This window comes from Lepisosteus platostomus, chromosome 5, assembly GCF_059453375.1.
Source record: "Lepisosteus platostomus isolate fLepPlt1 chromosome 5, fLepPlt1.hap1, whole genome shotgun sequence".
NCBI lineage: Eukaryota > Metazoa > Chordata > Actinopteri > Semionotiformes > Lepisosteidae > Lepisosteus > Lepisosteus platostomus.
In genome coordinates, this window is record NC_142615.1 from 3,732,371 (window position 1) to 3,758,844 (window position 26,474).

The 26,474-nt window shown below is 50.2% G+C and overlaps 3 protein-coding genes and 1 long non-coding RNA gene across 20 annotated transcripts in view; 2 read left to right on the top strand and 2 right to left on the bottom strand.

Annotated features, from left to right (window-relative positions):
* Positions 1 to 39: 39 nt before the first annotated feature.
* On the bottom strand, positions 40 to 24,815 carry LOC148662533 (macrophage mannose receptor 1-like). 11 transcript variants are annotated; one of them, XR_015936378.1, is made up of 11 exons: positions 23,032 to 24,815; positions 22,662 to 22,946; positions 21,239 to 21,527; positions 18,431 to 18,555; positions 17,379 to 18,313; positions 16,982 to 17,177; positions 16,570 to 16,857; positions 15,800 to 15,948; positions 12,652 to 14,499; positions 8,734 to 10,831; positions 8,158 to 8,275 (listed from the first exon to the last, which is right to left on the bottom strand). XR_015936378.1 is itself a non-coding variant. In XM_088631212.1 (9 exons), exons 4-9 carry the CDS (start codon positions 7,253 to 7,255, stop codon positions 1,904 to 1,906), a joined length of 1,785 nt encoding a protein of 594 aa, XP_088487338.1. In that variant the 5' UTR covers positions 7,256 to 7,317; positions 8,734 to 10,831; positions 12,652 to 13,004; positions 13,341 to 13,842; the 3' UTR covers positions 1,889 to 1,903. The 11 variants fall into 11 exon arrangements, 10 of the variants coding, with proteins under 10 accessions (XP_088487334.1, XP_088487333.1, XP_088487338.1 ...); XM_088631212.1 differs by lacking the exons at positions 8,158 to 8,275; positions 15,800 to 15,948; positions 16,570 to 16,857; ... (4 more) ...; positions 22,662 to 22,946; positions 23,032 to 24,815 and adding exons at positions 1,889 to 2,307; positions 2,714 to 3,016; positions 3,528 to 3,860; ... (1 more) ...; positions 5,639 to 5,980; positions 7,219 to 7,317 and having other exon boundaries at positions 12,652 to 13,004; positions 13,341 to 13,842; XM_088631213.1 differs by lacking the exons at positions 8,158 to 8,275; positions 15,800 to 15,948; positions 16,570 to 16,857; ... (4 more) ...; positions 22,662 to 22,946; positions 23,032 to 24,815 and adding exons at positions 1,889 to 2,307; positions 2,714 to 3,016; positions 3,528 to 3,860; ... (1 more) ...; positions 5,639 to 5,980; positions 7,219 to 7,317 and having other exon boundaries at positions 12,652 to 12,763; positions 12,878 to 13,842.
* On the top strand, positions 258 to 4,071 carry LOC148662534 (uncharacterized). Its single transcript, XR_015936381.1, has 4 exons — positions 258 to 382; positions 1,945 to 3,040; positions 3,594 to 3,771; positions 3,961 to 4,071. It is a non-coding gene; the product is annotated as an uncharacterized LOC148662534 (long non-coding RNA).
* LOC148662535 (macrophage mannose receptor 1-like) lies at positions 14,296 to 21,134 on the top strand. Of its 4 annotated transcripts, none has more exons than XM_088631201.1 (7): positions 15,219 to 15,492; positions 15,642 to 15,986; positions 16,597 to 17,016; positions 17,290 to 17,622; positions 17,954 to 18,256; positions 18,360 to 18,719; positions 20,780 to 21,134. In XM_088631201.1, the coding sequence occupies exons 1-7, from the start codon at positions 15,321 to 15,323 to the stop codon at positions 20,782 to 20,784; spliced, it is 1,938 nt and encodes a 645-aa protein (XP_088487327.1). In that variant the 5' UTR covers positions 15,219 to 15,320; the 3' UTR covers positions 20,785 to 21,134. The 4 variants fall into 4 exon arrangements, with proteins under 4 accessions (XP_088487329.1, XP_088487326.1, XP_088487327.1 ...); XM_088631202.1 differs by having other exon boundaries at positions 15,220 to 15,492; positions 18,360 to 18,710; positions 20,773 to 21,134; XM_088631203.1 differs by lacking the exons at positions 15,219 to 15,492; positions 20,780 to 21,134 and adding an exon at positions 14,296 to 14,388 and having other exon boundaries at positions 18,360 to 19,139.
* Positions 24,816 to 25,867: 1,052 nt separating the features above from the next.
* Positions 25,868 to 26,474, bottom strand: part of LOC148662536 (uncharacterized) — a 13,693-nt gene continuing 13,086 nt past the window's right edge. For all 4 annotated transcript variants that reach the window (XM_088631174.1, XM_088631173.1, XM_088631172.1 and 1 more), the window contains exon 14: positions 25,868 to 26,474. This exon is cut by the window's right edge and continues 66 nt beyond it. The gene's annotated coding sequence lies outside the window, so the exon portion shown is untranslated.

The following is a 26,474-nucleotide window of genomic DNA, read 5'->3' on the forward strand; positions in this document are numbered from 1 at the left end:
GAAAGAGACCACAAACCACAACTACAACTCGGTCACCACTGCAGTAAGAAGCCAAGCAGGTTTATTCATCAGGGTGTGGGGTTACAAAGAGAAAACTCTGACTTCAGACAAGACCCGACGCTCAGGTGTCAGATACTGAGTGTTGAAAACGTGTCTCCATTCCCAGATCACAAATTACAAGTCTCACAGTCTCACAGTGATAAGGAATCACTCACTAACAACATAAGACCACTGCAAAATATTATATGAAATAAAATTCCAAGTCCCCCCACCAAAAAAATCAGTTATAATATTTTTCACATCACATGAGGAACCATGACTTAGGAGATGCCAGGCTGCTGGTCTTCCAGATGTGTCGCTGGTGTGACAATCAGGACTCACTGTTCATCCTACAAGAGAAACACTGAGAGTCAGACAGGGGCGTGTCGCTGGTGTGTGAGAGTCAGGACTCACACTGAGAGTCAGACAGGGGCGTGTCGCTGGTGTGTGACAGTCAGGACTCACGCTGAGAGTCAGACAGGGGCGTGTCGCTGGTGTGTGAGAGTCAGGACTCACTCTGAGAGTCAGACAGGGGCGTGTCGCTGGTGTGTGAGAGTCAGGACTCACGCTGAGAGTCAGACAGGGGCGTGTCGCGGGTGTGTGACAGTCAGGACTCACTCTGAGAGTCAGACAGGGGCGTGTCGCTGGTGTGTGACAGTCAGGACTCACTGAGAGTCAGACAGGGGCGTGTCGCTGGTGTGTGAGAGTCAGGACTCACGCTGAGAGTCAGACAGGGGCGTGTCGCGGGTGTGTGACAGTCAGGACTCACTCTGAGAGTCAGACAGGGGCGTGTCGCTGGTGTGTGAGAGTCAGGACTCACGCTGAGAGTCAGACAGGGGCGTGTCGCTGGTGTGTGACAGTCAGGACTCACTCTGAGAGTCAGACAGGGGCGTGTCGCTGGTGTGTGACAGTCAGGACTCACACTGAGAGTCAGACAGGGGCGTGTCGCTGGTGTGCGACAGTCAGGACTCACACTGAGAGTCAGACAGGGGCGTGTCGCTGGTGTGTGAGAGTCAGGACTCACACTGAGAGTCAGACAGGGGCGTGTCGCTGGTGTGTGAGAGTCAGGACTCACGCTGAGAGTCAGACAGGGGCGTGTCGCTGGTGTGCGACAGTCAGGACTCACACTGAGAGTCAGACAGGGGCGTGTCGCTGGTGTGTGAGAGTCAGGACTCACTGAGAGTCAGACAGGGGTGTGTCGCTGGTGTGTGACAGTCAGGACTCACACTGAGAGTCAGACAGGGGCGTGTCGCTGGTGTGTGAGAGTCAGGACTCACACTGAGAGTCAGACAGGGGCGTGTCGCTGGTGTGTGAGAGTCAGGACTCACACTGAGAGTCAGGGGCGTGTCGTTGGTGTGTGACAGTCAGGACTCACTCTGAGAGTCAGACAGGGGCGTGTCGCTGGTGTGTGACAGTCAGGACTCACACTGAGAGTCAGGGGCGTGTCGTTGGTGTGTGAGAGTCAGGACTCACTGAGAGTCAGACAGGGGTGTGTCGCTGGTGTGTGACAGTCAGGACTCACACTGAGAGTCAGACAGGGGTGTGTCGCTGGTGTGTGACAGTCAGGACTCACTCTGAGAGTCAGACAGGGGCGTGTCGCTGGTGTGTGACAGTCAGGACTCACTCTGAGAGTCAGACAGGGGCGTGTCGCTGGTGTGTGACAGTCAGGACTCACACTGAGAGTCAGACGGGTGTGTCGCTGGTGTGTGACAGTCAGGACTCACACTGAGAGTCAGACAGGGGCGTGTCGCTGGTGTGTGACAGTCAGGACTCACTCTGAGAGTCAGACAGGGGCGTGTCGTTGGTGTGTGACAGTCAGGACTCACTGAGAGTCAGACAGGGGCGTGTCGCTGGTGTGTGACAGTCAGGACTCACTCTGAGAGTCAGACAGGGGTGGTAAAGGAGTCTCAGTACCTCTGTAGCAGATGAAGCTGAGCTTCTCCTCACAGTCACGGTTGGTCCAGCTGCCCCCTCTGTCTCTGTCCAGGGCCCCACAGTAGCTGTTAGTTGTGCTCTGATTGCCTCCCCCTGTACCCCACTTCTGATAATTAAGGGGTTGTCCATTCACCCAGAACCAGAACCCGAAGATCCGACTCTGCCGCAGGCCCAGCCAGACCAGGCTGGACTCAGCAGACCGGGCCTCTTCAACAGCGTAGCTCTGCTCTTTGTCAGATGTGATGGCCAGCAGGTAGGAGCTATTTCTCCGGCAGTGATCCAGGGCCTCAGCCCAGGACTTCTTCTCTCTGACCAGGACGAGCTTTCTGGTGTCTGCAAGAGAGAGACGGGAGTCACCCTTGTAATTGACTTGTTACAGGTCACACACTTTGTCTCGGGAGTCCTGAGCCCTGTGCTTCTCCAGTCACGCCAGTGAAGTCCAGGGATTTGAGCTGGAACCCTTGGAGGAGCTGAAAGAGAAGACCTGGGGTTTGCCCTGACCACCAGGATGAAACCTGCGGCTGAATTAACCCTGAAGAGAAGACACACTGGGCCCCAGTCTTGTCTTGTTACCACAGCAACTGATGAATGAGTCCCAGGAATTCAAAGCAGCATCGCAGTGATTCTGGGGCTCCAGGGGTCCAGTGTGTTGAGCCCAGAGCCAGAGGAGACTGTGGACATGTTTCTACAGCGAGGGGATCATCCAGACCCCCCAACAAGATGAGAGAGCCGTCCTCACCCCAGTGACAGAAGAAGGGTCTGATCTCACTGCAGTCTGTCTCTGTCCATCCACCTCTCGGGCTGCCCTGCAGGTCCACCTGCGCACATCTCTGTCCACCTGCTGACCCAGGCTGCCCTCCTGCCCAGTTCCAGGGCTCATTGTACAGGCCAATCCACACCCTGTGACGCCGCGCTGACCTCCGAACCGCCTCATTCTCACTCTGGCTCCTCACACTGACCAGCTCTGTGTGATTCTGTCTGCAGAGATTCTGGGCTTCAGTCCAGGTCTGGTTGAGTTCAATCAGGGTGACGTTACTGCGCTCTGAGCAGACAAGACAATGTATCAGTAAAAATGTCAGTGAGATACTGGAGTGATGGACTGTCCTCTTACCTGTGTCGAGAGACAGTGGTGAAGTGTGTCTCTGATTCAGAGCAGAGAGACGTCAGTGAGATACTGGAGTGATGGACTGTCCTCTTATCTGTGTTGAGTGACAGTAGTGAGGTGTGTCTCTGATTCAGAGCAGAGAGACGTCAGTGAGACACTGCAGTGATGGACTGTCCTCTTACCTGTGTTGAGTGACAGTGGTGAAGTGTCTCTCTCTGATTTAGAGCAGAGAGACGTCAGTGAGACACTGGAGTGATGGACTGTCCTCTTACCTGTGTTGAGTGACAGTGGTGAAGCGTGTCTCTGATTCAGAGCAGAGAGATGTCAGTGAGACACTGGTGTGATGGACTGTCCTCTTACCTGTGTTGAGTGACAGTGGTGAAGTGTGTCTCTGATTCAGAGCAGAGAGACGTCAGTGAGACACCAGTGTGATGGACTGTCCTCTTACCTGTCTTGTTGAGACACATGAAGTAGTTTCTCTCCTCACAGTCTCTCTCTTCCCATCCTCCCGCAGAGTCCATCAGCACACAGACGCGCCCCTGGGTTTGAGTGTAGGGGCTCCCTGCAGCTCCCCCAGACCCCAGGTCACTCTGTGTGTTGTTATACAGACCAATCCAGGCTCCTCCTTTATCACCAGTGTTTGTGAGGCTGAGAAGTTTATTCTGCTGCTCCTCAGTGAACACAGTGACCAGGTCTGTGTGATTGTACCGGCAGTATTTCTGAGCTTCAACCCATGACTTTTTGTCACATATGAAGTGGTACTGCTCAGAGGAGTTTGTAGCTGTAAATAAAATACATATAGAAATAAGATTTCTGTACATTCTGAAACTGTCGTTTACTTGATGTTCTGTCTCTAAATTCATGATTTGCTCTTGATGTAGTTCTGTGCTGCTGCTGGGAGACTGAGATCAGACGAGGGAGATACAGCTCTCTGCTGCTGTTCTCTCAAGCTGGATTCTCCTGAGACAAACTCAGCCCCCTGAGCTACTGCCTGGGGCTCTGGGACACTCTGTCAGGGCTGGACTCACCAGTGTAGCAGAAGAAGGGCCTGCCTCGGACTTGAGTTGCGTCGTTCCATTCACCTCTTTTATTATTATTAATAATATTATCATATACACCATCTTTTAAATAGATCTCCGTGTACAGGGCTCCTCCTCCTCCATTGGGCTCCCCAGGACTCCAGTTGCGAAACCCAGAGCGCCTCCCGTCAGACCACTCCCAGCCATCCTGGAGCAGAGCAATCCAGACAGCGTGTCCCTGCGCCGTCGTCCGGATCTGTTCAGACTCTCCCACACTGTCCACCCGGGGCAGGTCGGAGCAGCTCTCTCTGCAGTGTCTCTGGGCGTCAGCGAAGGTCTTGTTTTCCCTGATCAGCCTGTACTGCTGTCCCCCACCTGTGAAGACAAAGATCAGGAGTGACGGTGTGTACAGCTGTGAGACTACAAATCCCACAGTGCTTTGCACACCGCCATTTCCTGTTTCCTGTTCATTCCGGTCTATAGTTAAACAGCTCTCAATCTCAGATTGTGCCCTTTGTGAAACTTGGTTCAGCACAGAGTGGACATCAGTTCCACAGTCATCCTGATTAGGATACATTACTTTATAGCCTAGAGGTGTCAGACCTCCTTAGAAAAAGTATTTGTAACCAATAATATTTTGTGAATATTTCTCTTTATTGAACCTTTGAGTCACATGAATCAATTGAGAACAAGCTCTCAGTATTATTATTTTTTTCTAGCAATCAGAGTGAAGACCCCTGATACACACTATCAGATCAATAAAGAATGAACAGGCTAAAGATTAATTTTGATTCCTTTCTCTTATCTAAAAGATTAGGTGATCTGTTAAGACAAGCTTCAAACCAAATAATTTGCAGTTTCAATCCCTTTTACTATTGTATATCTCAATATATTTTGCTTGAGCAAAGCTTGTTTTAACCGTCTATAATTATAGAGAAGTGTTTTAATTGAAACAGTGTAAACATGCTTTCCAAAGCCAACATGCTAGCTGGAAGGAAGAGATTTGTTTTTATTTAAAACTAAATTTACAGCATAAACAGTTTTCCATTGTTTTTGTGCCTCTATTTGCATCAGGACAATAAATTCCTCACTGTGATACAGAGCTCCCTGTGTTGTGTTTACCCCCTCTGATACCACAAGATGTTCACGACTAACGACTGCTCTGTGATACTGAGTTGTTTATACCGATACTGAGTGATACTGAGTTGTTTGTGTTAAGTGACAGTTTCCTGAAATAAAGAAATAAGATTAATGTATAGATTAAAAATCTATAGGTAAAAGGCCCGGATAGGGCTTTTGACACGACAGGATGATCCCAGGTGAAAAATTCTGTATTAAAATCTGCGTTTCTAACCTGGTGTATATAGGTGATCTTGTACCTTAGGACTACATTTCCCCTGATGCATTGCAAATAGACAGCAAAGTGTGACAAGACTACAGATACCAGAATGCACTGCACCAGAGCTCTTCCCGTTTCCTGCTCATTCTTGTGTTCTAAAGTTAAACTCGGCACTCACTCTCAGATTGGGTGTCGTCTCACCTTGACTCTCACATATGAAGTAGTTCTCCTCGCTGCAGTTTCTCTCCTCCCAGAATCCCACGTTGAGAACAGCGCAGGGGAGCCGACTCCTCCAGTGGGTGAAGTTCACGTCCTCTCCGCCAGACCACCGCCAGCTCTCTCTGCAGTCTCGGTACAGGCCCATCCAGGCTGTGCCACTGGGCAGGTTAGTGGTGTTGAGGACTGTGTCCATGTCTGCTGTGCTGTTGATGGAGGCCAGGTCAGTGTAGTTGTCTCTGCAGTGTCTCTGAGCGTCGGTCCAGTTCAGGGGTGAGTCCACAAAGTAGAACTTCCTGATGAGGCCGGATCCAGGAGGACAGAGCACTGGGGACACAGAATTATGGGTTGTGTAAGTTTCTCAAATCCATCTGTATTGCAGTTCAAAGGGTCTGTACGCTCCAGAGTCAGGTTGTTTAAATCTTTTGTGAGACACAGTAACACCACAGTCCTGCTGTCCTCCACCTGAAACTCACCCGTCACCCTGGCGATGAGACAGGTGACCCCCCCTGTCTGTGTGTGACTCTGACAGCCTGGCTGTGCTGTCCCTGAGCCCTGTGGACACTGTGACACTGCAGCTGGATCTGCTGAGTGAGACACACTGGACACTGTCCATCTTACCATCACGCCCTGGGGGCACCAGGTCCGGATGAGATGTAAAACCGAGGTCCTGACTCTCTGTGGTCATTAACAATCCCAGGGCGTCTCTCGAAAAGAGTAGGGGTGTAACCCTGGAGTCCTGGCCAAATTTCCCATTGGCCCTCATCAATCATGGCCTCTTAATAATCCCTCTCTCTGAACTGGCTTCATCCCTCTGCTCTCCTCCCCACTGAGAGCTGCTGTGTGGGGAGCGTTCTGGTGCACTGTGGCTGCCGTCGCATCATCCAGGTGGGGCTGCACACTGGTGGTGGTGGAGGGGATCCCTATTCCCTGTGCAGCGCTTTGAGTGGAGTGTCCAGAAAAGCGCTCTATAAGTGTGAGCAATTGTTATTATACCCTGTTTCTGCGTGACTGGTGTCGCTGCCTGCGGGTGATCTCCCCCTCTGTGTCTGTCTGTGTATCTCAGTCTGGGTCCTTGTGTCTGGATCTGCTGGACCCGAGTGTGAGGAAGAACTGGGCAGCCTTGTGGAAACGTGTCCGAGGGCCCTTGGGTGCTGATCACCACCTCTCAGTCTCGCGTTCTGTGTGAAGCAAAACCCCTCTGTGACGATCCTTCACCCCTTGTTTAACAGATTCCTGTTACTCCCCTCAGAACACAGATACCCTCCCCCCCAGCTCCAAAAGCAGCAGATCTAAGATCTCATTCGTACCTGCAGTCATATCCTTACTCAGCTCTTGATCATCTATGCAAATGTGCGTGCATGTTGGTGTTGTGGTGTTTGTTCTGTCTGTCTCTCTGGACGCCCACACTGCTGCTGTGAAACGTGCTGCCCCCTCAGGGGTGACAGAGGCTCTCTCTCTCTCTCTGCAGCGGGTGGGAGCTGAGGGGCTGACGGGAGACCTGTGTCCCCCAGTCCTGCACAAGAGCCCAGCTGCCCGCCCTGGGAGCAGAGACGCAGGCCCACCTGTCAGGAAGAGAAGCACCAGCCCCTTCCTCTCCATCCCGGCAGATCCGCTCAGAGGCGCAGGCGCGGCGTGGCTCCCGGCTCCGGGTTCGAATCCTCCTGCGTGACACAGCACAGGCGCGTCTGACACAGCTCCTACAGGTCACGGGCGGAGCTCGGGTCTCGCTCATGGGCTCAGTCAGATCTGAATGAACTCAGCCCTGCTGGGCTGCTACCGATCCCCCTGGCTGGTGTGGATCGGTCACCGGTGGAGCCCGGGGGAGACGCAGGACTCTGGAGAGGGGCAGGACCCCCCTCTCCCACTCAGAAAGGCGGGATCCGGACTGCTGGGAGAGATTCCCGACTGGATCCATCAGTCTCCTCCTGCTGTCCTGCTCTCCCTGCTGATAGCATCAAGGAAACACTCCTGCTGTCTGTGGCTCTTCCTCTCCTTCTCCCCTCTCTACTCTCTCTCCACTCTCCTTTCTCCTCTCCTTCTCCCATTCACAGTTTCTCTCCTCTCTCTTGTGTCTCCTCTCTCTGCTCTCTCCTCTCCACCCTCTCTACCCTCTCCCCTCTCTCTCTCCTCTCTCTATGATGCACAGTATCTGTCCTGTCTCCTCTCTCCCCTCTCTCCTTTCTCCTCTCCATATGATCCACAGTTTCTCTCCTCTCTCTTGTGTCTCCTCTCTCTGCTGATAGCATCAAGGAAACGCTGCTGCTGTCTGTGGCTGTGTCTGTCTGTGGGAGTGAATGGAGCCATTGATGCAGGAGTGGAGGGGTCAGGCCTTGATCAAACACCGTCTGACACTATGAGAGACGGAATATTTCTCATTTCCTGTTGGTCTCTAACAAAGAGAAGCTCTGTGGCTCAGGATCTGCGCCTGTGGCTGGAAGGTTCAAATCCCGCAGCCGGCAGAGGAATCCTACTCAGTTGGGCCCCTGAGCGAGGCCCTGAACCCCAGCTGCTCCAGGGGCGCCGTACAATGGCTGACCCTGCCCTCTGACCCCCAGCTTCTCTCTCTCTCTATCTGTGTGTCTCATGGAGAGCCAGCTGGGGTCTGCGAAAAGATAATTCCTAATGCAAGAAATTGTAAAGGGTTAATAAAGTGATGTTAATAAGTTAATAACCTCGAGAAGGAAGTACATTTCTTAAAAAAAACAATACACAGATAAGAAACCAACACAGCGACTAAATATATAAAAATGCAGTTTCAAAAAAATGTACTGTGGAACCTTGAACTGAAACCGCAGTGAGGAATAACCAGCTTCCTGAGTAAACAGCTTTCCTACGAGACTCAGACTTAGCAGAACTAAGGACAAGGAACACGGATCTTCTCCTGCGCTGCTGGGTAGATAAAAACACGCAGACTGCTACAGAAATGAGAGCAGCCTGTGGACCTGCTCTCCAGACAGTATCTGTTGATCCCGTCAGAGACACCTGTGCTCGTTGAAATCTCTTGCAGGGCAGCAGGCAGCTGCTGTCTCAATAACAGGAGGTCCTACACTGAGGGGCCACTGTGCCCTGAGACTTACCTGCTCGGCGCTGTGTGTCCGTGGGTCAGGACGTCTCTCCAGGTGAGCTGTCTGTGCGATGTGTCTGTCTGTCTGTGTTCTTTATTCCTGACTCTCTCTCCTCCTCTCCTCTCGGACACAAACACAGACGCAGCCGGGATGCAAATCAGGGGGTTTCAGTGGGAACAGTGCAGGAAGCACAAACCAGGCTGGAGGACGGATGGACACACACACACACACTCTCACTCACACACTCACACTCACACTCACACTCACTCACTCACACTCTCTCACTCACACACTCACAAACACACACTCTCACTCTCACACACACACTCTCTCACACACTCACAGTCTCTCACACACTCACACAGTCTCTCATTCACACACTCACACACACACTCACTCTCTCACTCACACACTCACAAACACACACACTCTCACACTTACACACACACTCTCTCACACACTCACAAACACACACTCTCTCACACTCTCACACTCACACACACACACTCTCACACTCACACAGTCTCTCACTCACACACACACACACACACTGCGCTGTCTTCTCTTCTCGCTCAGGCAGTGGAGCTCTTGATCAAGGGGCTCCTGTAGGGTTAGCGTTGGAATAACTAGGGGGCTGAGGGTTCGAGTGACGGCTGCGCCCACTGCTGCTCTGTGTTCCGTGTCAAGCCGCCTTCCCCAGCTCTTCCACACGGCGGCGCTAGTGGTCAGATATCTTGAAGATAAGCTCCGGCTTGACGTCAACAAGGTGGTTACTCGGTGGACCAGTAGGAGGCGCTCTTATCTCTGCGCCAGGTCGCGCACGCCGCTGCCCGGCCGTACTGACACCGTGCTGTAGGGGGCGCCGTCCTTCAGGGGAGACATCAAACCGAGGGCTGTACAGACAGCACCCCCTCTGCACCCCCGCTGAAGAGCTCATTTGAAAGGGCTGCGTACTCTAGAGCTGTGTTCAGATGAGTTAGTTTTCAGTGCGGTGGACGTCCTCGTGATCTGTCCTTCCTACTGCACCTGGAGAGACAGTTTCTCCTCCTCATATTCTACTGCTGCAGAATCACCACTGTGCGTCTCCCAGGTGGGGTTACTGGTGCAGAGTGATCGCTGTGCGTCTCCCAGGTGGGGTTACTGGTGCAGAATGATCACTGTGCGTCTCCCAGGTGGGGTTACTGCTGCAGGATGATAGCTGTGCGTCTCCCAGGTGGGGTTACTGCTGCAGGATGATCACTGTGTGTCTCCCAGGTGGGGCTACTGGTGCAGAGTGATTGCTGTGCGTCTCCCAGGTGGGGCTACTGGTGCAGAGTGATCGCTGTGTGTCTCCCAGGTGGGGCTGTACAATTTGGGAGACGAGCCGAACTTACAGAGAAAAGCTCTGTATAAATCCAAAGATTTCTTGTATTTTCACATCTTTTTGTTTTGTTTAATCGGATGAGCTTTGCTCCACGCAGTTTGCATAGTATATTAAAATAAAACGTCTGCAGTTTGAGCTCCATGGTCTTATTTTACTTTTATCTCTCTGTGATGTCATGTGGAGCTGCTAGGACTGTCTTTCAAAAATAAGTACGGTCCAGTAAGTGACTTTAAGTTGTTACGGGAATCAGCATTTGGAATAATGCTTAAAGTTTTTTGTCTTGTGAAAACCTCACGTGGAAAAACACCTGCATCTCCACCAGACTTGGACTCCTGGGCGCGTTGTCTCCCTCCTGTGGCCGCAGACGGTACTGCTGGCGCTGTGGAGTCTGTGAGCAGTGTGACAGCTGATCCGCTGTGAGAGAAGACAGGAGTGTCTCCCTCTGGTGGCCGCAGGCGGTACTGCTGGCGCTGTGGAGTCTGTGAGCAGTGTGACAGCTGATCAGCTGTGAGAGAAGACAGGAGTGTCTCCCTCTGGTGGCCGCAGGCGGTACTGCTGGCGCTGTGGAGCCTGTGAGCAGTGTGACAGCTGATCCGCTCGTTCTTCATCACCTCCCTGACCTCCTCACTCTCCCTGCAGCTCCTCACACGGACCAGGTCTGTGTGCTCCTCCCTGCAGTGTCTCTGAGCTGCTTCTTGACCGTCCTTGAACCAGGCAGAATCTCCTGCTGTGTGGGATCACTGCTCTCTGTAAAAACACAGTGGGGCTGTTACTGACAGGACAGTGGACAGCAGACAACTGAAATACCCCCCAGTAAAGCAGAACTAGATTCTGAGAGTACTGTCGCTGTCCAGTGAAGGGGTTAAATGTATTTATATTATGTTATAAGAAGAACAGCGTCTTAAATATGTTTTTCAACTCTGCGTAAGACGTTTCACCGCCCACAAACAGACGTTTGAAGCCACGTCTCTTAAATCTCGGTTTGTACACGAGGAGGGACAGTTATTTTTTTTTTTACTCCGAATCCAGGCGGCTGTCTCCCCCGTGTGGCCACAGGTGGTACTACCGGCCGGGTCCGGACAGCGTTGCGAGACCATCTCTGCGGAAGCAAAGCCGAAGTTCTGAAATACCGAACTGTCCATCCGTTCAGGATGAGTTTTAAGACGAGCAATCATTTTGCTCGTTAGTCGTTAATTGATCCAAGGACCCGAGCCAGGGTATCGGGCCCAACCAAATGCCTGGGCAGCCTGTTCCACACCCCCACCACCATTGGTGTACAGAAGAGCCCCCTGTCCTGACTGGAGGAGCTCACCCAGCTGTGTCTGGAGAGAAGCCAGGGTATCGGCTTCAACCACAGGGCTGGGCAGCTTGTTCCCCACCCCCGCCACCCTCTGTGTACAGAAGAGCCTCCTGTCCTGACTGGAGGAGCTCACCCAGCTGTGTCTGGAGAGAAGCCAGGGTATCGGCTTCAACCACAGGGCTGGGCAGCTTGTTCCCCACCCCCACCCCCCTCTGTGCTTATCCTATAGTATCAAACTGGCAGCTGTGTGGCCCAGTTACCACAGTAGTTAACTTAAATGACATAATCTCTGTCAGGCCAGCAGGAAAGGGGGTATTAATATCAGCTCACCTGAGGGTGTTGGGGTCTCTGTTGTTTGTAAATGGGTTCAAATTTAATTCCTAATTAGGGAATTATAATAATAATAATAATAATTGCTTACACTTATATAGCGCCTTGCTGGACCCTCCCCTCAGAGCTCTTCCCAGGTCAGGGGGATCCCCTCCAGCCCCCCCAGTGTGCAGCCCCCACCTGGATGATGCTCCAGTCCTCTCAGCACACAGCAGCTCTCAGTGGGGAGGAGAGCAGAGGGATGGAGCCAGTTCAGAGAGGGGGGTGATTAGGAGGCCATGATGGGTCAAGACCAGGGGGGGAATCAGGCCAGGACACTGGGGTAACACCCCTACTCTTCTCCAGAGACACCCCGGGATTGTTAATGAGCACAGAGAGTCAGGACCTCGGTTTGACGTCTCATCTGAAGGACGGCGCCTGTTTACAGTCCAGTGTCCCCCGTCACTATACTGGGGCATCAGGACCCACACAGACCGCAGGGTGAGAGCGCCCCCTGCTGGCCCCACTAACACCTCTCCCAGCAGCAGCCTCAGCTCTCCCAGGAGTCTCCCCTCCAGGTACTGGCCAGGCTCACACCTGCTGGGCTCCAGTGGGGCTGCCAGTTGTGAGTTGCAGGGTGATATGGCTGCTGGCCAAATCACTATTATTAAACTCCTAAGAAATAACCTAACTTCTTAATTGTTGTTTCCCAGGACGTGGACACAACCAGGACGCCAATCAGGGCTCTTGCTGAGCACAAAGGCATTTTTAGTGGGAACTCAGAAACAGACCATAAACCCAGACGTGCACATTGACTGAAACAGTGACGAGACACACCACCGAGATCAGCGATCGCACTCATTTGAATCCCAGCCGTGTCTGTGTCCCAGGGGAGAGGAGGAGAGAGAGTCAGGAATAAAGAACACAGACAGACAGACACATCGCACAGACAGCTCACCTGGAGAGACGTCCTGACCCACGGACACACAGCACCGAGCAGGTAAGTCTCAGGGCACAGTGGCCCCTCAGTGTAGGACCTCCTGTTATTGAGACAGTAGCTGCCTGCTGCCCTGCAAGAGATTTCAACGAGCACAGGTGTCTCTGACGGGATCAACAGATACTGTCTGGAGAGCAGCTCCACAGGCTGCTCTCATTTCTGTAGCAGTCTGCGTGTTTTTATCTACCCAGCAGCGCAGGAGAAGATCCGTGTTCCTTGTCCTTAGTTCTGCTAAGTCTGAGTCTCGTAGGAAAGCTGTTTACTTAGGAAGCTGGTTATTCCTCACTGCGGTTTCAGTTCATCCCTGCGTCCCTCTGCAGTTAGAGAAAGTTAGGGAGAGAGGAGAGAGAGAGACAGGTTAGAGATGGGGGTGAGAAACGAGAGAGAGAGACAGGTTAGAAATGGGGGTGAGAGAGAGACAGGTTAGAGATGGGGTTGAGAGAGGAAAGACAGGTTAGAAATGGGGGTGAGAGAGGAGAGAGAGAGACAGGTTAGAGATGGGGGTGAAAGAGGAGAGAGAGACAGGTTAGAGATGGGGGTGAGAAACGAGAGAGAGAGACAGGTTAGAAATGGGGGTGAGAGAGAGACAGGTTAGAGATGGGGGTGAGAGAGGAGAGAGAGACAGGTTAGAGATGGAGGTGTTGGGGTACCTATAGAGTCGAGGCATCGGTTGTACACTGCCTGTCTCTGGTCTTCAGGAGTGCTCTCCCCTCTGGGGTCAATACCGTGACAAGACCTCTGAAACACTCGTCATTCATTTACTGGTTGATATGATCTGTTGTTTTTTTACAAAAACAGGATTTAAAATAAGACGTGACTATTGTGTCTATACAGTAGCTGTGTTGGATGGTTATGTTGGATGGGTTTATTATTTTAATAAAATGTACTTCCTTCTAGAGTTTATTTATAGTGGAAACAGAAGATAGACAATCAGCCTGTGTCTGTAGGCAAAACAGGAGGGAGTGGAGAGGAGAGAGAGCAGAGAGAGGAGGGAGTGGAGAAGAGAGAGAGGAGGGAGAGGAGGGAGAGAGGGGAGAGAGAGAGGGGAGGGAGAGGAGAGAGAGGGGAGAGAGAGAGGGGAGAGAGGGGAGAGAGAGAGGGGAGGGAGAGGGGAGAGGGGAGAGACTGGAGAGAGAGGGGAGAGAGGGGAGAGAGAGAGGGGAGGGAGAGGGGAGAGGGGAGAGACTGGAGAGAGAGGGGAGAGAGGGGAGAGAGGGGAGAGAGAGAGGGGAGGGAGAGGGGAGAGAGGAGAGACTGGAGAGAGAGGGGAGAGAGGGGAGAGAGAGAGGGGAGGGAGAGGGGAGAGACTGGAGAGGGAGAAGAGAGAGAGAGGGGAGAGCAGAGAGAGGAGACACAAGAGAGAGGAGAGAAACAGTCCGGATCCTGTGTTTCTCAGTGGGAGAGGGGGGTCCTGCCCCTCTCCAGAGTCCTGCGTCTCCCCCGGTCTCCACTGGTGACCGATCCACACCAGCCAGGGGGATCGGTAGCAGCCCAGCAGGGCTGAGTTCATTCAGATCTGACTGAGCCCATGAGCGAGACCCGAGCTCCGCCCGTGACCTGTAGGAGCTGTGTCAGACGCGCCTGTGCTGTGTCACGCAGGAGGATTCGAACCCGGAGCCGGGAGCCACGCCGCGCCTGCGCCTCTGAGCGGATCTGCCGGGATGGAGAGGAAGGGGCTGGTGCTTCTCTTCCTGACAGGTGGGCCTGCGTCTCTGCTCCCAGGGCGGGCAGCTGGGCTCTTGTGCAGGACTGGGGGAGTCCAGCAGCCCCTGGACACAGGTCTCCCGTCAGCCCCTCAGCTCCCACCCGCTGCAGGGAGAGAGAGAGAGCCTCTGTCACCCCTGAGGGGGCAGCACGTTTCACAGCAGCAGTGTGGGCGTCCAGAGAGACAGACAGAACAAACACCACAACACCAACATGCACGCACATTTGCATAGATGATCAAGAGCTGAGTAAGGATATGACTGCAGGTACGAGTGAGATTTTAGATCTGCTGCTTTTGGAGCTGGGGGGGGGTATCTGTGTTCTGAGGGGAGTAACAGGAATCTGTTAAACAAGGGGTGAAGGATCGTCACAGAGGGGTTTTGCTTCACACAGAACGCGAGACTGAGAGGTGGTGATCAGCACCCAAGGGCCCTCGGACACGTTTCCACAAGGCTGCCCAGTTCTTCCTCAAACTCGGGTCCAGCAGATCCAGACACAAGGACCCAGACTGAAATACACAGACAGACACAGAGGGGGAGATCACCCGCAGGCAGCGACACCAGTCACGCAGAAACAGGGTATAATAACAATTGCTCACACTTATAGAGCGCTTTTCTGGACACTCCACTCAAAGCGCTCCACAGGGAATAGGGATCCCCTCCACCACCACCAGTGTGCAGCCCCACCTGGATGATGCGACGGCAGCCATAGTGCGCCAGAACGCTCCCCACACAGCAGCTCTCAGTGGGGAGGAGAGCAGAGGGATGAAGCCAGTTCAGAGAGGGGGATTATTAAGAGGCCATGATTGATGAGGGACAATGGGAAATTTGGCCAGGACTCCAGGGTTACACCCCTACTCTTTTCGAGAAACACCCTGGGATTGTTAATGACCACAGAGAGTCAGGACCTCGGTTTTACATCTCATCATGACCTGGTGCCCCCAGGGCGTGATGGTAAGATGGACAGTGTCCAGTGTGTCTCACTCAGCAGATCCAGCTGCAGTGTCACAGTGTCCACAGGGCTCAGGGACAGCACAGCCAGGCTGTCAGAGTCACACACAGACAGAGGGGGTCACCTGTCTCATCGCCAGGGTGACGGGTGAGTTTCAGGTGGAGGACAGCAGGACTGTGGTGTTACTGTGTCTCACAATGTATTTAAACAACCTGACTCTGGAGCGTACAGACCCTTTGAACTGCAATACTGATGGATTTGAGAAACTTACACAACCCATAATTCTGTGTTCCCAGTGTTCTGTCCTCCTGGATCCGGCCTCATCAGGAAGTTCTACTTTGTGGACTCACCCCTGAACTGGACCGACGCTCAGAGACACTGCAGAGACAACTACACTGACCTGGCCTCCATCAACAGCACAGCAGACATGGACACAGTCCTCAACGCCACTAACCTGCCCAATGGCACAGCCTGGATAGGCCTGTACCGAGACTGCAGAGAGAGCTGGCGGTGGTCTGGCGGAGAGGACGTGACCTTCACCCACTGGAGGAGTCGGCTCCCCTGCGCTGTTCTCAACGCAACGGGATTCTGGGAGGAGAGAAACTGCAGTGAGGAGAACTTCTTCATATGTGAGAGTCAAGGTGAGACGACACCCAATCTGAGAGTGAGAGCTCAGTTTAACTTTAGACAGGAAGGAACAGGAAACAGGAAGGGCTCAGGTGCAGTGCATTCTGGTATCTGTAGTCTCCCCCACAATTTGCAGTCTCTTTGCAATGCATCAGGGGAAGTGTAGTCCTAAAGTACAGGTGCTCCTATACATACCAGTTTTGAAATGCACAGAGTTCAACACAGATGTCTTCCCCTGGGACATTCCTGTCTTGTCGTGCCTATCCAGGCCCTCTTCCTTAGATTTTATTTTCCTTATTTCAGTTAACTACCACTTAACATAAATGACTCTCAGTATCACAGAGCAGTCACTGGTCACAAACTTGTGGAATCAGAGAGCATAAACACCCCCCAGGGACCTCTGTGTCGGTGAGAATGATATTGTCCTGATACAGAGGCCCAGAAATGGTCAAAAGCTGTTCACGCTATGAATTTTGTTTCAAATCAAAACCAATCTCTATCTTTTAGCAAATATGTGGGCTTATACACTTTTAATAAAAACATGACTGTATAATTATAAATAGTTACAACTATGTGTAGTCTCACAGCTGTACACACCGTCACTCCTGATCTTTGTCTTCACAGGTGGGGCCCAGCAGTACAGGCTGATCAGGGAAAACAAGACCTTCGCTGACGCCCAGAGACACTGCAGAGAGAGCTGCTCCGACCTGCCCCAGGTGGACAGTGTGGGAGAGTCTGAACAGATCAGGACGACGGCGCAGGGACACGCTGTCTGGATTGCTCTGCTCCAGGAAAGCTGGGAGTGGTCTGACGGGAGGCGCTCTGGGTTTCGCAACTGGAGTCCTGGGCAGCCCAGTGAAGGAGGAGCCCTGTACACTCTGATCTCTTTAAAAGATGGTGTACAGAATAATAATAATAATAATAATAATAATAATAATAATAATAATAATAATAAAAATAATAATAATAAAAATAATAATAATAAAAGAGGTGAATGGAACGACGCAACTCAAGTCCGAGGCAGCCCCTTCTTCTGCTACACTGGTGAGTCCAGCCCTGACAGTGTCCCAGAGCCCCAGGCAGTAGCTCAGGGGGCTGAGTTTGTCTCAGGAGAATCCAGCTGTATCTCCCTCGTCTGTATCTCTCTGTATCTCTCGTGCTGTATCGCCCTCGTCTGACCTCGGTCTCCCAGCAGCAGCACAGAACTACATCAAGAGTGAACAGAAATATCAAGAGATAGAATATTAAATACAAGATTTAATAGATCTGGTACACTTCACTACAGAAATGTTATTTCTATCTGTATTTTATTTACAGCTACAAACTCCTCTGAGCAGTACCACTTCATATGTGACAAAAAGTCATGGGTTGACGCTCAGAAATACTGCCGGCACAATCACACAGACCTGGTCACTGTGTTCACTGAGGAGCAGCAGAATAAACTTCTCAACCTCACAAACACTGGTGATGAAGTAGGAGCCTGGATTGGTCTGTATAAGAACACACAGAGAGTCCCGGGGTCTGGGGGAGCTGCAGGGAGCCCCTACACTCAAACCCAGGGGCGCGTCTGTGTGCTGATGGACTCTGAGGGAGGATGGGAAGAGAGAGACTGTCAGGAGAGAAACTACTTCATGTGTCTCAACAAGACAGGTAAGAGGACAGTCCATCACTCCAGTGTCTCACTGACGTCTCTCTGCTCTGAATCAGAGACACACTTCACCACTGTCACTCAACACAGGTAAGACAGTCCATCACACCAGTGTCTCACTGACGTCTCTCTGCTCTGAATCAGAGACACACTTCACCACTGTCACTCAACACAGGTAAGACAGTCCATCACACCAGTGTCTCACTGACGTCTCTCTGCTCTGAATCAGAGACACACTTCACCACTGTCACTCAACACAGGTAAGAGGACAGTCCATCACTCCAGTGTCTCACTGACATTTTGACTCACTGATACATTGTCTTGTCTGCTCAGAGCGCAGTAACGTCACCCTGATTGAACTCAACCAGAGCTGGACTGAAGCCCAGAGTCTCTGCAGACAGAAGCACACAGAGCTGGTCAGTGTGAGGAACCAGAGTGAGAATGAGGAGGTTCGGAGGTCAGCGCAGGGTCACAGGGTGTGGATCGGCCTGTACAATGAGCCCTGGAACCGGGCAGGAGGGCAGTCTGGGTCAGCAGGTGGACAGAGATGTGCGCAGGTGGACCTGCAGGGCAGCCCGAGAGGCGAATGGACAGAGACAAACTGCAGTGAGATCAGACCCTTCTTCTGTCACTGGGGTGAGGACGGCTCTGTTTTCCACTTGGGTTCGTGTCCTGATGGGGCGTCTGGGGACCCTACAGAGACACAGATTCAGCTTTAATTTGTGTCTCTCTCTTGCAGACAGCAGAGAGCTCGTCCTGGTGAGAGAGGAGAAGTCCTGGGCTGAGGCCCTGGATCACTGTCAGACCCACCACACTGGCCTGGCGGATATCCAGTCACACCAGGAGCAGAGCTACGCTGCTGAAGAGGCCAGGGCAGCTGAGTCCACTCTGGTCTGGCTGGGCCTGCGTCTGAGCCGGAACCTCTGGTTCTGGTTCTGGGTGAACGGACAACCGCTTAATTATCAGAACTGGAGTACAGGAGGACACCATCAGTGCAATACGAGCTACTGTGGGGCCCTGGACAGAGACAGAGGGGGCAGCTGGACCAACCGTGACTGTGAGGAGAAGCTCAGCTTCATCTGCTACAGAGGTACTGAGACTCCTTTACTGCCCCTGTCTGACTCTCAGTGTGAGTCCTGACTGTCACACACCAGCGACACGCCCCTGTCTGACTCTCAGAGTGAGTCCTGACTGTCACACACCAGCGACACGCCCCTGTCTGACTCTCAGAGTGAGTCCTGACTGTCACACACCAGCGACACGCCTCTGTCTGACTCTCAGTGTGAGTCCTGACTGTCACACACCAGCGACACGCCCCTGTCTGACTCTCAGAGTGAGTCCTGACTGTCACACACCAGCGACACGCCCCTGTCTGACTCTCAGAGTGAGTCCTGACTGTCACACACCAGCGACACGCCCCTGTCTGACTCTCAGTGTGAGTCCTGACTGTCACACACCAGCGACACGCCCCTGTCTGACTCTCAGTGTGAGTCCTGACTGTCACACACCAGCGACACACCCCTGTCTGACTCTCAGAGTGAGTCCTGACTCTCACACACCAGCGACATGCCCCTATCTGACTCTCAGCGTGAGTCCTGACTGTCACACACCAGCGACACGCCCCTGTCTGACTCTCAGAGTGAGTCCTGTCACACACCAGCGACACGCCCGTCTGACTCTCAGAGTGAGTCCTGACTGTCACACACCAGCGACACACCCCTGTCTGACTCTCAGAGTGAGTCCTGACCGTCACACACCAGCGACACGCCCCTGTCTGACTCTCAGTGTGAGTCCTGACTGTCACACACCAGCGACACGCCCCTGTCTGACTCTCAGAGTGAGTCCTGACTGTCACACACCAGCGACACGCCCCTGTCTGACTCTCAGTGTGAGTCCTGACTGTCACACACCAGCGACACGCCCCTGTCTGACTCTCAGTGTGAGTCCTGACTGTCACACACCAGCGACACGCCCCTGTCTGACTCTCAGAGTGAGTCCTGTCACACACCAGCGACACGCCCCTGTCTGACTCTCAGAGTGAGTCCTGACCGTCACACACCAGCGACACGCCCGTCTGACTCTCAGAGTGAGTCCTGACTGTCACACACCAGCAACACGCCCCTGTCTGCCTCTCAGCGTGAGTCCTGACTGTCACACACCAGCGACACGCCCCTGTCTGCCTCTCAGCGTGAGTCCTGACTGTCACACACCAGCGACACGCCCCTGTCTGACTCTCAGAGTGAGTCCTGACTGTCACACACCAGCGACAGGCCCCTGTCTGACTCTCAGTGAGTCCTGACTGTCACACACCAGCGACACGCCCCTGTCTGACTCTCAGAGTGAGTCCTGACTGTCACACACCAGCGACACGCCCCTGTCTGACTCTCAGCGTGAGTCCTGACTGTCACACACCAGCGACACGCCCCTGTCTGACTCTCAGTGAGTCCTGACTGTCACACACCAGCGACACGCCCCTGTCTGACTCTCAGAGTGAGTCCTGACTGTCACACACCAGCGACACGCCTGTCTGACTCTCAGCGTGAGTCCTGACTGTCACACACCAGCGACACGCCCCTGTCTGACTCTCAGAGTGAGTCCTGACTGTCACACACCAGCGACACGCCTGTCTGACTCTCAGTGTGAGTCCTGTCACACACCAGCGACACGCCCCTGTCTGACTCTCAGAGTGAGTCCTGACTCTCACACACCAGCGACACGCCCCTGTCTGACTCTCAGAGTGAGTCCTGACTGTCACACACCAGCGACACGCCCCTGTCTGACTCTCAGAGTGAGTCCTGACTGTCACACACCAGCGACATGCCCCTGTCTGACTCTCAGTGTGAGTCCTGACTGTCACACACCAGCGACACGCCCCTGTCTGACTCTCAGAGTGAGTCCTGACTGTCGCACACCAGCGACACGCCCCTGTCTGACTCTCAGAGTGAGTCCTGACTGTCACACACCAGCGACACGCCCCTGTCTGACTCTCAGTGTGAGTCCTGACTGTCACACACCAGTGACACGCCTGTCTGACTCTCAGCGTGAGTCCTGACTGTCGCACACCAGCGACACGCCCCTGACTCTCAGAGTGAGTCCTGACTGTCACACACCAGCGACACGCCCCTGTCTGACTCTCAGTGTTTCTCTTGTAGGGTGAACAGTGAGTCCTGATTGTCACACCAGCGACACATCTGGAAGACCAGCAGCCTGGCATCTCCTAAGTCATGGTTCCTCATGTGATGTGAAAAATATTATAATTGATTTTTTGGGTGAGGGGACTTGGAATTTTATTTCATATAATATTTTGCAGTGGTCTTACTGTATGTTGTTAGTGAGTGATTCCTTATCACTGTGAGACGGCGAGACTTGTAATTTGTGATCTGGGAATGGAGACACGTTTTCAACACTCAGTATCTGACACCTGAGCGTCGGGTCTTGTCTGAAGTCAGAGTTTTCTCTTTGTAACTCCACACCCTGATGAATAAACCTGCTTGGCTTCTTGCTGCAGTGGTGACCGAGTTGTAGTTGTGGTTTGTGGTCTCTTTCACTGAGAGGACAGACAGTGGCTGCTCTGCGGGTCTCTGTGCTGCAGCTTGGGTTTATCTGACTTGAATTCACCTGCACCTGCTGATGTGCTTATAGCAGCAGTCACCTTCATCGCCGTCATCATCGCCATCACGATCTTTATCACAGTTCCCCTTCTGTTCTTCATCGTCGCGATTATCCACACCGTCGCTCACCGCCACCGTCGTCTTCATCGTCGTTTCTCCCATCAGAGGCTCGGCACTCCTGAACATCGTCACGGCCGTCACCGCCGTCGCCCTCGCCTTCGCCGCGATCGGCGTGTGACGTCTGGGCCGCTCGGCACCACGCACAAGGGGGCGAGGACGCGGAGACTGTACTTCTACTGAAAGAAAAAAATTAAGCCAGGCTGAAAACCTTGAGAGACTGGTCTGGCGGAGAACCCAAACTGTTAAACGATTTCCAGGTGACTTCTGCTCACTGCTGTCCGGACAGAAACTCATCCTCCACGGACGTACACCCCTGCGCCCTCAAATCTCACACGGATCCCCACTAGACTCCCTATTCCTGGACCTCTGTCGCCCTCTTGTGGCTGCCGAGGGAACTACTGGCCTGATCTGACGCACACAGCACAGGGGCAATACTGATAACATTTATAATGATGATAATAACACCTCCTTACACTTATATAGCGCCATGTTGGATAATAATATTGATAACAATGATAATAACAACACCTTACATTTATATAGCGCCATGTTGGATAATAATAATATTAATAGTAATGCTATAACAACTCCTTACACCTATATAGTGCCATCGTGTAGATGAATAATATTAATAATAATGATAATAACAACTCCTTACACCTATATAGCGCCATGTTGGATAATAATAATATTGATAATAATGTGAATAACAACTCCTTACACCTATATAGCGCCATGTTGGATAATAATATTGATAATAATGTGAATAACAACTCCTTACACTTAAAAAGCGCCATGTTGGATAATAATATTGATAATAATGTGAATAACAACTCCTTACACTTAAAAAGCGCCATGTTGGATAATAATATTGATAATAATGTGAATAACAACTCCTTACACTTAAAAAGCGCCATGTTGGATAATAATATTGATAATGATGTGAATAACAACTCCTTACACTTAAAAAGCGCCATGTTGGATAATAATATTGATAATAATGTGAATAACAACTCCTTACACTTAAAAAGCGCCATGTTGGATAATAATATTGATAATGATGTGAATAACAACTCCTTACACTTATATAGCGCCATGTTGGATAATAATATTAATAATAATGATAATAACAACTCCTTACACTTATATAGCGCCATGTTGGATAATAATATTAATAATAATGATAATAACAACACCTTACATTTATATAGCGCCATGTTGGATAATAATCATATTAATAATAATGCTAATAACAACTCCTTACGCTTATATAGCGACATGTTGGATAATAATAATATTAATACACTCACACCTCTCCCAGCAGAAGCCTCAGCTCTCCTCCCAGGAGTCTCCCCTCCAGGTACTGGCCGGGCTCACACCTGCTGGGCTCAGTTCATCCTAGAAAGTGTGATTCCCCCGTCATCATCGTCCGTTTTTCTTCAACGCGGCGCTGAAATATCCCTTCGACATGAGGTTTTCTTCCCGTCCGAGGTGTCTGAAGAAGACCGCTCGGTTTCTGCTCGTCGGTCGTTAGAAACCCGCGGCGGACGAACTGTACGAAAACACTGGGCCTGAACTGAGCCCTCCAAACGAGCCTTAAAATAAAAAAAAAAACGCGCCAAGGACAGCGATTAAAAGTCGAAATATGTTTTGTTTTTTTTTTAAAAAAATGGTCCCCACCTGTTCCCGACGCTCGTCCGCGGTCTGTCCAGACAAGTCCGGCTCGGTTCGTCCAGACCGGTAACGGTCCCGCCAAGCCAGCCAGCTCCCCCTCACGACCACCAACACGGCGACAGTCCGGGACCGCTCGCTTTTCCTCTGTGACCCGCTGGGGGCGCCTTGCGGACCCGAACCGGGTCAGAGCGGGCGGCTCCGGCGGCGACCGTTAGACGTGGGAGGGGCCGAGCTTCTTCCTCAGGGGCCGGTGATTGGCGGAGGCGGGGGAGGGGGCGGGCACTCACTTCACTTCCGTGCCGTGAGCGCGCGGTGCTGGCTGAAAGCCCGGGGGTGCCTGACGGGACAGGAGCGTGACGCAGCGTTTCTGGGTTCAAGAGACATGCTGACACCCCAGTCAGTACGGACCCTTCAGACTAAAGAGACTCAGTTCCTCCAGCCTGTCAGTGCGGGTCCCTCCCTTCAGACTAAAGAGACTCAGTTCCTCCGGCCTGTCAGTGCGGGATCCTCCCTTCAGACTAAAGAGACTCAGTTCCTGCAGCCTGTCGGTGTGGGGCACTCCCTTCAGACTAAATAGACTCCGTTCCTGCAGCCTGTCGGTGTGGGGCGCTCCCTTCAGACTAAAGAGACTCAGTTCCTCCGGCCTGTCAGTGCGGGACCCTCCCTTCAGACTAAAGAGACTCAGTTCCTGCAGCCTGTCAGTGTGGGACGCTCCCTTCAGACTAAAGAAGCTCAGTTCCTGCAGCCTGTCAGTGTGGGACGCTCTCTTCAAACTAAAGAGACTCAGCTCCTCCAGCCTGTCAGTGTGGGACGCTCCCTTCAGACTAAAGAGATGCAGTTCTTTCAGTGTGTGTTTGTTGCTCTCTGTATGTGTGTCTCTGTGTGTATGAGTTACTCTCTGCATCACAAGACACACACACACACTCACACACCCTGGACAGGACACCAGTCCGTCACAGGACACACACACATACTCACACACCCTGGACAGGACACCAGTCCATCACAGGACACACACACACACTCACACACCCTGGACAGGACACCAGTCCATCACAGGACACACACACACTCACACACCCTGGACAGGACACCAGTCCATCACAGGACACTCCCAGTTTTCCCAGAAGCCAGTGAACCCCCCAGCCTGTCTCTGGACAGTGGGAGGGTACCCATGGGAACACAGGGAGAAAACACTGGAATTGAACCTGGGGCCCCAGCGCTGTGTGTCAGCAGTGCTGCACCACTGCGCCCGCAGAGACACCCTGTTGAGCAAAACTCGAGACAAGTCCGGGTGTCCTCTCTCCACCCTTTATTTCTGGTCTTCTCTGAGGGATCAGTTCTCTCTTCCTGGAGGATCGACCCCTTTCCACTCCGCTGGGCGCTGCTGCAGGATCCGGGGCTGCGTGTCAGTTCACAACACCGCAGAGCCATTGACCCTGCTGGAGGACAACCTGCAGCTGAACACACCCCAACGCCCACGTTTCCACAGACGCAAACTCGAGTGGAATGGCATCCAGACACTTCACTGCTGGACTTTTAACAAGCTTCAAGTCAGAAAACCACCCAGGACGTCCTCTCGCTCAGTGTGACAGGCGCCTTTATTAGAAAGAAGGGAACCTGACATCTTTTTAACTTAACATCTTATTAACTTAACATCTTATTAACTTAACATCATTTTAACTTAACATCATTTTAACTAAACATCTTTTTAACTTAACATCTTTTTAACTTAACATCTTATTAACTTAACATCTTATTAACTTAACATCATTTTAACTCAACATCTTTTTAACTTAACATCGTATTAACTTAACATCATTTTAACTAAACATCATTTTAACTTAACATCATTTTAACTAAACATCTTTTTAACTTAACATCTTATTAACTTAACATCTTATTAACTTAACATCTTTTTAACTTGACATCTTTTTAACTTAACATCTTTTTAACTTAACATCTTATTAACTTAACATCTTATTAACTTAACATCATTTTAACTAAACATCTTTTTAACTTAACATCTTTTTAACTTAACATCTTTTTAACTTAACATCATTTTAACTAAACATCTTTTTAACTTAACATCTTTTTAACTCAACATCTTTTTAACCTGACATCTTTTTAACTTAACATCTTTTTAACTTGACATCATTTTAACTTAACATCTTTTTAACTTAACATCTTATTAACTTAACATCTTATTAACTTAACATCATTTTAACTTAACATCATTTTAACTAAACATCTTTTTAACTTAACATCTTTTTAACTTAACATCTTATTAACTTAACATCTTATTAACTTAACATCATTTTAACTCAACATCTTTTTAACTTAACATCGTATTAACTTAACATCATTTTAACTAAACATCATTTTAACTTAACATCATTTTAACTAAACATCTTTTTAACTTAACATCTTATTAACTTAACATCTTTTTAACTTGACATCTTTTTAACTTAACATCTTTTTAACTTAACATCTTATTAACTTAACATCTTATTAACTTAACATCATTTTAACTAAACATCTTTTTAACTTAACATCTTTTTAACTTAACATCTTTTTAACTTAACATCATTTTAACTAAACATCTTTTTAACTTAACATCTTTTTAACTCAACATCTTTTTAACCTGACATCTTTTTAACTTAACATCTTTTTAACTTGACATCATTTTAACTTAACATCTTTTTAACTTAACATCTTATTAACTTAACATCATTTTAACTAAACATCTTTTTAACTTGACATTTTTTTAACTTGACATCTTTTTAACTTAACATCTTTTTAACTTAACATTTTTTTAACTTGACATCTTTTTAACTTAACATCTTTTTAACTTAACATTTTTTTTAACTTGACATCTTTTTAACTCAACATCTTTTTAATGTGACTTTTTTTAACTTGACATCTTTTTAACTTAACATATTTTAATTAAACATCTTTTTAACTTTACTTTTTTTTTAACTTGACATCTTTTTAACTTAACATCTTTTTAGCTTAACATCATTTTAACTTGACATCTTTTTAACTTAACATCTTTTTAACTTAATATCATTTTAACTTGACATCTTTTAAACTTAACATCTTTTTTAACTTGACATCTTTTTAACTTAACATATTTTAACTAAACATCTTTTTAACTTGACTGTTTTTAACTTGACATCTTTTTAACTTAACATCTTTTTAACTTGACATCTTTTTTAACTTGACATCTTTTTAACTTAACATCTTTTTAACTTAACATCTTTTAAACTTAACACCTTTTTAACTAAACATCTTTTTAATTTGACATTTTTTTAACTTGACATTTTTTAACTTAACATCTTTTTAACTTGACATCTTTTAACTTGACATCTTTTTAACTTAACATCATTTTAACTTGTCATCTTTTTAACTTGACATCTTTTTAACTTTTTTTTAACTCTGCAGCCTCT

Coding starts and splice junctions, on each gene's coding strand:
- LOC148662533 (XM_088631204.1), bottom strand. CDS start 6,277: ATGGTAAGATGGACAGTGTCCAGTGTGTCTCACTCAGCAGATCCAGCT. Junction 4,474..5,638: donor CTTCATATGTGAGAGTCAAG/GTGAGACGACAC, acceptor TTGTCTTCACAG/GTGGGGGACAGCAGTACAGG. Junction 3,017..3,527: donor CATGTGTCTCAACAAGACAG/GTAAGAGGACAG, acceptor TTGTCTGCTCAG/AGCGCAGTAACGTCACCCTG.
- LOC148662535 (XM_088631200.1), top strand. CDS start 15,321: ATGACCTGGTGCCCCCAGGGCGTGATGGTAAGATGGACAGTGTCCAGT. Junction 15,493..15,641: donor TCTCATCGCCAGGGTGACGG/GTGAGTTTCAGG, acceptor CTGTGTTCCCAG/TGTTCTGTCCTCCTGGATCC. Junction 15,987..16,596: donor CTTCATATGTGAGAGTCAAG/GTGAGACGACAC, acceptor TTGTCTTCACAG/GTGGGGCCCAGCAGTACAGG.